This window comes from Carcharodon carcharias, chromosome 14 (genome assembly GCF_017639515.1).
Source record: "Carcharodon carcharias isolate sCarCar2 chromosome 14, sCarCar2.pri, whole genome shotgun sequence".
Classification (NCBI taxonomy): Eukaryota; Metazoa; Chordata; class Chondrichthyes; order Lamniformes; family Lamnidae; genus Carcharodon; species Carcharodon carcharias.
Window position 1 is genome coordinate 36,891,266 of NC_054480.1, and position 11,335 is coordinate 36,902,600.

Below are 11,335 nucleotides of genomic sequence, written 5' to 3' on the forward strand. Positions count from 1 at the left end.
GGACTATGATCAGTATAAACTGTAAATTCATAAAGCTATCATGCAAAGGAAGAAATTATAACATTTTCACATTTAATCAACATTACAAAATGTGAAGAAGGAAAATTGTTTAATTTAAAAATAAATCTTTGAGGTAATGCCTCCATTTCATTAATTTGGCCACATCTTTTTACTTGTATCTTTTTTTAATATTTAATCTTTACCTTAGAAAATTAGAAACTCTAATGCCCTTTGTGTGCCTATAATAATGCCAGATGATTTTAAATACATTCCATTCAGCAAATTTATGTAATATGCCTCTGGCCTAGGATTTTTGCTTAGGATTTCCAACTCGGCAATTTTCTGATGAACCATTGGGGAAGGGTAAGAATAATATGATTCCACTTTGGGGGGAAAAATTGAGGGCTGAAATTCACATGAGGCCTTTGAATATGTAACCTGATTGACAACCATATTGGGAAATAGCTGCATGGAAGAATGGTAGGATAAGTATGCTGTGCTTCAATCAACATGCTTAATGAAAAATTACCCTGCAATTTCTTGGCTTCACTTCTAATCCGATTATGTCCCAATCAGTGAAGCTTAAAATAAAAATAAACTACAGAAAGTTTTTGGTCTCAGTGTGCTTTATTCTCAATACAAATAAAACTTTAAGTACAAGGAGAATATCAATAAATTAAGTTTAATGTGCAACCACACATTTCTATATGTATGTATTATATGCTAAAATACAGAACAGTAGTGTTTTTAGAGGAAACCACCAGCCCAATTTACCTGTGAAGTGCTGAATCAGAACTTTGTCATTCAAAGCTAATTTATTCAGCATGCTCTTGTTCATTTGCACTGATTTCTTATGGTTGATCATTCAGAATTGATACTGGTGTAAAATTTTTTAGTGTTCTTAACATTATAAGTCGTTCTGGATTTACTCTATGCTTTAATTATGGTGCCTGTTGATTGTAACAAAGAGGTAGAGGTGATAGAATCACTGACTTAAGAAAAAATAAACTTAAGATTGATTTTATATTTGTTCCCTCCACAAATTTTGGTAATGATCCAAAGCCAGTGTTCACATGGAGGGAGATTTTAGGATGCCTGACCCTTTTGTGACCCATTTTTTTTTCATGGCCCGTATAGTGCTTCCATGCATTGCTCTTCAGCTCTTTCTCCTATTGGCATTGGACAGAATCAGATTGCTCTCACGAATGTGAAAGGCTCTAGATTCTGTTCTCGTTTCTGGTTCATTGCTGTGTTCTGGCCTTTCCTGTCATTGGTGATTGCAATTACTACCTGCTTTTAGACCACAGTGTTGCATTGTGTCAAAGATTCTGAGGAAAGTAAAAACTAGAAACTTTGGTTCAAATTAATGCATTAGATCAGAAAGTCCAAGATGGCTGAAGCATCAGTATCTGACTTGCCTCTGGCTGGCAAGTGCTCAAAGTCATCCCACTCCTCTTCCCCTTCCAGCCACCGTTCCTATGAAGGCACAGTCATCCAAGCATCAGGGAGAATGAGCTGCATCAGAACCGCTGCATCAATCCTCAGCCTCTTCAAGCTTTGCTTCAAAGACTTCGGGTAAGCATCATTAGAAAACTTAATCTAGAGCAACAAAGGAATCGTCGTTCAATAGATTTCCATTCCAGCAAAGTGCCAAGGTGGAGACTGGAAAGGCAGTTATTTCCCTGAGTTAAGATTTGCTCCTGGTTTCTACTCTATCTATTTTTGCATCATAGCAAAATTGTACAATATAGTACTTGGCAAAATTCTGTAACCATCAAGCATGTATTGGTAGTGCTAACAATAGGCTTATTGGGATGGATTACATTACCTTCCACTATCACACAGTCCAGCTCCCTAGAAAGGTGGAGAATGGAAACTGATGGTGGCGGATTCTTAGGACTGGTGCAGGTCACGTGTACTACTAGACCAGTAGCAACCAATGAAAAGCCACTTCCATCTTTTGGTGAAAAGATATGTAACACCTTGACCCATTACTGGTTGCATTGTTGGTGAAAGGAGAAATATGGTATTCAGGCCCTGGTAGTAGTCTGTGATAGAGATCCCCATACCAAGCTTCACGAAGAGAGAAAATACTACAAAACTAAATGGGTTTCTGCAGCATCTGACCTGCATTTTATCAGCTGCAATTTATTGCTGATATTTCTTTTAAAGGTGGGGGTTGGGGGTGGCAGAAAGAGATTTGAATGTGTCTAATTTGATCCCTGTTGCAACTGTTAATGCACCAGTTTTGCTTTATTTTTATCAACTCACTTGTATTCCTGCTGCCCAGTCTTATTTTAAATTTATAAAAATCTTTAGGTTGAACTCTAGCAGTAAAGAACAATAGCAGCAGGGGCAGGTCTATTTGGCTGGCAGGAGGGTAACTGCTGGTGGGTGGGAAATGCAGGGTCAGCTTTATTACGCAGAACTGCCCCACTTTTATACTGCTGTATATTGTCAAGCAGTATGAAAGTGGCTATTCTGCGGAAACTAGCAGCAATAACTTAAGATTGTTGATTTGGATTATGGCACTTTTGCTTAGTGTGACATCGTTCCTGGAACCCTTGTTCTAACTTCCTGTAGGCAGAGATACCTATCCAAGGGAAAACAGTGCAGAAAATGTGTTCCTTACTACGTTGCAACATACATAATACATAGTAAGTCAACAGATATAAAAATACAATGACTTTGTAGGGTTCAGGGACCCCATTTTGAAAACCAATGCATTAGATCACCACTTCTGTTCTCAGTGAATAAATTTTATAGGTTGTTAAAAAAGTGATATTTGATCATCCCAGTGCAGAATCCACACTTTGTTGAACAAAGCCAAAATGTGTAGATCACGGCAAGATTGAGGTAACCCAGTTCCCAAGGATATGGAGTTCAGGAATTTGGATTGCAGAATTTGAGCTGCATCTTGGCACATAGCTGGATTGGCATTCCAAACAATTGAGCCATGGTGTTGCCAGCATCAATAGGGATGCAAATTTGCTGATTTAAAGATGTCATGTAAACAACCAGATTACAGCTGTGAACGATCAAATGGTGACTCAGTTCTGTCAGTAAGGCTGTTCATTGACAGAGATTTATGGCAGAATGTGAGCCAGGGCCTCCAAAGGTTCTGCATAAAGGCAGGCCAGTGGAGATGCGGCACAGATCAACCATGATCAAATTGATTGACCGTACAGGTTTGAGGGACTGAATGACCTACTCCTTTCCTATGTTTCTTACTACCCTGCCTGTCCTTACTACCCTGCCTGTCCCACATATAGCTTCAGAGCACCTATTGAGGCCTTTGGAGAATGATCCTTATCTACAAACCTTCAAGTTTATTTTAAATGTTGCTGACCTCTCTGCTGGATAGGAGCAATTTTAATGCGCCCAGTGACAGTGGATCATGACTGTTTTTCCTCCTACAGTCACTCATTGAGGTAAGGCTAACTGTACTGGTATCCTGGGTTGCAGCAATGTGACTTCTTCATCTGGGCTTCAGCCTGATTCTGGCATCCCCCAATGGCTTTTGATTCTTCCTCAACCTGTTTCCAGCCTGAATCTTTATTTACCTTCTCACCTCAGCTCTAACTTCCCAGTATAACTTGTAGACCTCCTCTCCCTATTCCCTATAGCCCTTCTGACCTTTATCATTGCATCAACTCCTAACCATGCTCCAATTTTCTGTTACACTGGTTTAAGAGTTAAAATTTTGTTATTCTCTGGGCAGGAAATCTGTAATTATATATGACCGTTTCCCTCTCTTGCCCACCACCACAGTAACACCGCCGCCCAAACATCCTGAAATTTTCTACAAAATTCTGAAAAGCCAAGGGCTAGAGTCATTGTAAAACACATTTTGCATATCTTGGTGTCAATTATTTTCATCGTTGTAGATTTTTTTCTTTTCCTGTTCTAGAAAGGGAAGATATTCTAATGGCAAAATCTTCCATTTCACATTAATCATTCACGTTGAGTTTCAGTGGGAGAAGTCCAGTGTTGACAATTTGCAGTACAGATAATGAAAGGCTATTGTTTGAAAAACCTACTGCCAGTCTACCTGTAATTAAATATGTTTACCTAGTAGAAGGACCCCCATTGGTGAATGCTGCTGCATTTCTCCCTTTTAATAAAACAGTTGTGAACAATAGCTTTTCAATTACCCATCTTTGATACCTCCAGGGAGATGGTTGAGGAAAGATAGTTGGGCGGGGGTGTTGGGTGGAGAAAATCAAGTCCTTGGAGTAAAATATGAAGCCCCTCATCACCCTACGGGATTCTGTGATATTGAAGCTTTTGCATTAGCTAAAAAGTAAAATGAACACTCTAATTTCCACTGTTTGGGAGCACACATTTGTAAATCTACCTATTTATAATTCCAAAAATGCAATATTGGCAATTCTGGAATTGCATTATCTGTATTGTAGGTATACTAGTCTCTGCTGCAGAAGGGACTGACTTTGTGAAAGTTACAGGGTTGGCCGCTTCTGCTGGTTGTAAAAGGCCCACTGTCTAAAGCAGGATTTGGAACTTGGTTAGAAGTACAGTCAGATGGCTGGTACGATTTTTAGTGAGACAACAAATCTTAAAGGATTGCACCTTTCCCATTACATTACATAAGTCTGTCAAATGATGTTTGGCAAGGTGCCAATGAATATTAATATTTTCAAAAGGTTTAGTCAATTTTGCGATTGAAAAGCTTGCTTTAAGAAGCTTACTCCAATACATTACTAATGTGTTTAATTATATGCGCAAGATGACACTGGAGGTAGAACTGTCTCAAACCTTATGAATTTCGCCGTGGGACCTGATTCTTGCAACCCCTCCATTCCAAGCCAAAACCTGTTAGCAGCATAACCTCCCTTTGGCCCCCCTCTTAACTGCTAAGTATTATGCTTTGGTGAATTCTAGCACATCCCTGAAATAACTCATGCTTGCCCACAGTGAGGACTGTGATGAGGACCTCACAATTTTGGATGAATTTGTCTGGTTCTCAAAATAAACTCATCAAATGTTTAGTTATTTGCGAGTGTTATGAATTTGGATTCAGTTGAGGAACTGAAGAGAGATTTGGTGTTAGCGTGCCACTATGCATGAGGTGCAGTAAAAGAAGCTGGAAATTCGAGAGTTCCTTAAAGAGACTGGCATCCTGAGAACCCCTTCCGTAAGCTTTGCTGGCTTTGGATCATTACCTAAAATATGTAGATATCTGAAAATGGTCATTGTCTTTTGAGTCTGGAGACCTTGGTTCACAATCTCTTCAGTCAATGCAGCTTAACTCTTCAACTAGCACTCCAGCCATCTACAGTGCACAAGTTCTTGTAGTAAACTAGTTTCTGACAAAAACACTGCATGTTATGTTTTCTGAAGCCTCCAAAATACTGTGAATTAGTGCATGTAAATAATTAACTTTGGACTGTACAAACTTCTACCAAAGTCCACATTTGTCAAATATAAAGCAAAAAGAAGACATGGACCAAAGGAACTTTTTTATTGATAAATTGTGTAGTTTGAAAATCTAATTACAGTGGAATTAGTACATTGCGTAGTATAGAATGCATCATTTTTATGCAAAATAGTTTTTTTCACTTTTCATGCTCTTTCAATGTAACTTTTCTCTTTCTCTGCAGGAGGACCTGAACCGAAACAAATGATAAGAAAACATTTGACTTGATGAATTAAAAAAACTCAACCTGGTGCTGTGATCCAGCATCAGAATGAAAAAAAATCAAAGCTTTCTGCTCCAGTGATATCTTTGTGCAGGGGAATTAAAAGCTACATCACGTTTTTTAGTACATTTCTGTTTTTTGTTCTTTTTTTGTTTTGCCCAGACTGGTCTGCATTTTGTTTGTAATTTTGCACCTAAATGCTGTAGCAGTCACTGGTAACTTCTGTTACACTGAAGCTTTAGCCTGCATTTGTTTAGCAATCCTGTAAAGATGAGCCCTTCATGCTCCCTTTATGGGAAATATTACTGCATCAGCCTTATGTAGTTTGAATGATGTGATGCTTTCAACGTTACTAGTTTTTGGTGATGTGTGTTAACTTTGAGCTTTCTGGTGTTCTTTTCAAGTCGCTGTTAATTTGCATTCTCATGAAAATCCCAAGGCCATTTCTTTTTTCCTTCTGTAAAGCTGAGCTTTAATGTAGGAGCAAATAGTGGAAATGATGGTTGATGTCTCAAAATATAAATTGATGCAAACGTCTCTTGATTCTGGGATGAAATATTTTGATTGTTTTTCTGTCTGAAAGCTGTACTTTGCTGTACTGTATGTCTGTGGAATGAGGGAACCATTGAAATTGCTGCCGACTGGATAAAGCATGAAACGGTGCTCATGCCTGTTGCTTTAGTTCACAGAACTTGCACGTGTTTATTGTAGAGGAACTTTACTATTGTTAGAAAAAAACAATTAACTCTTCTGAACCTAGTTACAAAAATGGACCTCAATTTAAAAAAAAACTATCATTTAGACTTATATTTAGACAATTTTAGTTATGTCTATGGAATATTGCCTGTAAGGTAAATGAACATCATTGGGTTGATTTTCTTTCCTCTAGGAGAATACAAGCCTTAATAAACAATATCTATTTAGCAAGCACAAGTGATCTGTTCTTAATGCCTTTATTCATTTGTGTTCAACCTTTCTTCCATTCATGTGATGGCAGTAAAACTACATTCTATACTTAGACAAAAGAATATGAATTGCATTGAAATCAAAATCTTCAAGTTTCAGAAATTGCCATTTTAAAAATGCCAAATAATTGTGTACATCAGTTAAGAATTTTGAAATATTTATCAATTAACCATGTAATTGGACAAAAAGGGAGCACCATGGATGTATTATATCTGCACAGTACAATTCGACTGCCTGATACATTCAGTGATGAGCTTTAAGTGGAACACCTTGATGAGTAGAGGTAGATCTAGGTGTGTGGTTTAGAAAAGACTTATACATTGCGATGCTGAACTTTTCTCAGTTGGCTTAAAAGTATCACATATAAACCAATTAACGTATCATTCCCTAGTTACTGCAGCCTGTTGGTAAAATCTGAAAGAAAACTGGACATTGCATTATGCTTATTAAGATACATAAAAATGGCAGGTGACTATCATTAATTTGCAGCTTTTGTGTGTAATCAAGTTCATTTGCATAGTATAATGGCCAAAATATTTAAGGGGTGGGGGAGAGCAAGGAGTAAAAGGGGAGATCTAATTGTGATGTTTAATTTTTATCTTGGTTTCTCCACTTTTTTTTGACTTGGCTCAATTTTTCTGCATTACATAAGAAATATGAATAGAAGTAGGTCATATGGCTTCTTGAACCTGCTCTGCCATTTAATAATAGTGTGGCTGAACCTCAGCTTCATACCCGATTTTCCCCCATACCCCTTGATCCCTTTGCAGTCCAAAAATCAATCAAACTTAACTTTAATGTGTCAGATGACTGTGCATTTGCAGCCCTCCTGGCTAAAGAATTCCAAAGATTCACCACCCTCTGTGTGAAAAAATTACTCCTTATCTCTGTCCCATACCTTGAGACTATGCCCCTTAGTCCTTGACACCCCAACTAGGGGAAACAGCCTCTCAGCATCTACCTTGTCAAGCCCTCACAGCATCATATGTTTCAATGAGAACACTTCTCATTCTAAACTTCATTTGAACTATATCCATCTCATCCCAGCAATCAAACTAATGAACCTTCTAAGACAATTATATACTTTTGGTACAGAGATCAAAGCTATACAGTACTCCAAGCATGGTCTCACCAAAGCCCTCTACAATTGCAGCAAGATTTCTTTGCTCATTCACTTCAGTCCCCTTGCAAAAAAGACCAACTTACTATTTTTGCTTTCCTAACTTCTTGCTGTACATGCACACTAACTTTCTGCAAGAGCAAATTGCTGTGCTGGAAACCTGAAAAAAAAACAGGAATTGCTGCCAGGCCAGCTGAGAAATTCCAGCATTTTCTGTTTCATGATGACTTCCTATATTTCTTGCACAACGACGCACAAAAATACACTTGCACACAGCTTATTTACCCAGCCTTCCTTCCATACTGTTGTCTGTTTGCCACTTGACAAGCATGCCCAAAATGTTTGACTTGAGCTGGGCCTAGGTAATGTATTATGGAGCCTGCAAGTTGGGTAGAGTTTAAATTAACATTTCCATTACTTTTCACGTATATATTCCTCTGACCCAGCTTAGCCTATCTGCTGCTGAAATCCTCATCCAACTTTGTTACCTGCAAACTCGCCTATTCCAATGCTGTTCTGGTCACCTTCCCGTTGTTTCCCCGCCTATACCCTAACTTGCGCCATATTAACCATTCACCCATCACTCCTCTGTTCACCTAAATTGGCTCCAGTACACCATGTCTGAACCTTACAATTCTCAAATTCATGTTCAAATCCTATACAAGTCTCCCCTTTCCCAATCTTCCCCCCACCCCCTGGCCAAACGTTGAGAACTCTGCATTCGTCCAATTTTTGCAACCCCCATTTCCTTCACCCTAAGCTCTGCAGTTTCCTCCCTAAATAATCTCCCAGTCATTCCACAACCCTTTTCTCTAAGACCCTCCTTAAACCTAACTCTTTGACCAAGCTTTTTGCCATCTGTCCTAATGCCTTTGTCTTAGATTTAGTGTCAGTTGTTATCTGTGAAGCTCCTTTGGGCATTTTACTGTTAAACGCACAAGTTATTGCACCTCAACTTCTGGATACCAACAGAACTTCATGTCCTGATTATAGATTTATTCATCAGTGAGGGATCAACACTAAGAAATGGCCTTTTCGAATACCTGTAGATCGAAGAACTTTAACAAAGGTCAGCCAAATTGAAATTTAAATGTAAATGGTGTTAAGTTCCCAGGGCTTGAGGGCTAAATATGCTTCATAGTCTGTTTATTTTTATACAACGCTATCCTGCCCTGTTCCACTGCCTACCCTAGAACAGGTGCAAATGTTCATGGTAAGTAACTAAATTCAATTCTTGATTTGTTCTGAGATTAAAGCCTGGATTTTCTCAATTTGCTGCTAGATATTAGTAACAGTAGGCCAATAATCTTGATTAGTGAAAGTATGAAGTTAAACAAAAAAATGAATGCCATTGGGAAGAATATTATTTAGCGTTTACACCTGCAAATTTTAAATTTAAGAACTTAACATTTGTATTTCATAGGAAGTCATCATGGCTTCACTTTACCTGAATTGTGCAGTATGTGCACATGTACAACAGTAAGTAGTGACTAAATATCTGTTAGTTTATTACAAGTAAATCATTTGTGAGATCCAGCAGTTGAGCACATTTCTGTATTAACACTTGCAACTTGATACTTGTAGAGTGAAATGTCATATCATGAATGATATTGGTTGACTTACTGTAACACCTATGCAGTTACACCAAGGTTGATTCCATAGACAAACTTCCTTGTCTACAATGCCGTTACAACCAATAATGTCGTCATTGTTCATGCTCTTTACATAGTGTCATGTCCAGTAAAGTTATGTCTAGTAAAGGCACATTCATAACATTTCAAATGGACTGAGTTTATATGAAAGCTTCTGGAACTGTTCTATTTGTTTAAACGACTGAACTATTAAAATGGCTTCCATGGAATTTTGCTTATTCAACGTATACAATCAAGCTTCTGGGAAGTTCCAAATTGAATAACCATGGGCGTGGGCCTCCCCCTGAAATGGACACACCAAGAAGAATGTTATTTGGTGGAATTCATACCTGCCATTGTTTGAAGCTTGCTTAAAACAGAGTCAATGGACTCATAGACTCCTTGTCTCCAGGTTTGCAGGTCAACAAAGGAAAGCTGACTGGATCTGTTACTCATCAATTAAGTGTGAAAGACCACCATCTATCTCCTATTGTATTTCAATGGTCTTTTATTTTTAAGCTATTCTGGATGGTCTGGATGACATTGTGACCGAAACTGGCTTCTGATACTGAAATCCTTTATAATCCCCAAGATCCAGAAGAGACCTGGGTAACCTGCAGAAGAACACTGACAAAACGAGAGCTACAGAAAAAGGCTGTGCTATCTGCCTTTTGAGAACCATTCGGCATCAGCCATTTTGAGAAACAAACTCTGAAACTAGCTGCAAGTCATCATTCAGCCAATTCCATCATTAACCTATTCCACTTTCAAAGTTTACCTGAGAGCCAACCTCCTAGATATTTGATGGCAATAAACCACACAACTTGCTGTGGACGCCTTGCTTTACAAGCCCTCACTTTAAATTTAATTCATTGAATCCATTTACGAAATCGCAGGCCTGCCATGTGGGAGAATGGAAATTGTAAATAGGCGGTTAACTGTAATCTGTAAAAGTGCACTATTTTTATCTGTATCCAATCTTTGTATGTGTGTTTGTGCGTGTGTGAGACAGACTGTGAGAAGTATTAATTTGGGGTAAGTGTGAGAATAAATGACCTTTTAAACCCTTGAAAGATTGCTGTTTGCTGTTGAATTATTTAATTGTAATACACACTCCAAGGGTAAGAAAATACACACCTCTTTCCATACAAACATACATTGATTATGGGCAGTAAGAGCAAATGCATTTTGTCCCTCTCCCAAATTGGGGCTTTATCTCGGATTTAAATCTATTTGAGGAAATGAGCCAAATTTGACTTTTAAAGGAATATTGGAAGTAGAAGAGAAAATGTCATAAACAAAATTGTTGAAACAAAATCCACAAGGGTTACAACAGTAAGCTTTGTGAAAATAAGATGGCTGACTTGGGCTAAGTTAACATTCCTAACCATAGAAGAGCTAAAAGCCATAGCTAAGCAAGTAGAACTTTAAGTATGTCATAAAGCACAGAAGCCTGAGAATTAAAAATGCAGGCTGAGCTTCTTTGCTTCACTGCAGATTTGGAATAGGCAGAAGTGAGAGGACCTGAAATTGACCATCTTAAACGGTTTTACTTTACTGCCTTTAAAAATTTCCCAAGGATCAGTTTGTTCACTGGTGCCCGCAGCACTCCATCCGCCCCTCCTAGTGCTTGAAGATGATGATTAAGACAGGGTTACCTTAGCCAAAATTCGCCTAGAGAAGCGGAGGCTAGAATTTGAGGTAAGGGAGAAAAAGACCGAGAATTCCAGCTGGAGAAAGAATTACAAGGGCAAAAGGATAAGGAACTGAGGTAGATTGAAGCAACGAGACAGTACTCATTTTACATAACGGAGACACCACTGGTAATTTAACTACCTCTAGTTCAGAAACAAGTTTTGATTTCTTAAAGTATTCCTGGCTAGTACCCCAGTTTGAAGAGGATGTGGAAACCTTCACAGCCTTTAATCTGGCAGATCAGTTAAAGGGCCCAGCAGAGG

At 38.4% G+C, this 11,335-nt stretch overlaps 1 protein-coding gene across 3 annotated transcripts in view; it reads left to right on the forward strand.

Annotated features, from left to right (window-relative positions):
* Window positions 1-6,590, forward strand: part of ythdf1 (YTH N(6)-methyladenosine RNA binding protein 1) — a 32,464-nt gene extending 25,874 nt beyond the window's left edge. The window contains exons 6-7 of one of the 3 annotated variants that reach the window (XR_005945100.1): window positions 1,468-1,575; window positions 5,622-6,590. Coding sequence is in view for 2 of the 3 variants with exons in the window: in XM_041204178.1 (XP_041060112.1) it covers window positions 5,622-5,665 (44 nt within the window). In the remaining variant the exon portion in view is untranslated. Of the gene's footprint in view, window positions 1-1,375; window positions 1,576-5,621 lie in introns of those variants that run through there. The other 2 variants (XM_041204179.1, XM_041204178.1) reach the window with 2 other exon arrangements.
* Window positions 6,591-11,335: the final 4,745 nt, after the last annotated feature.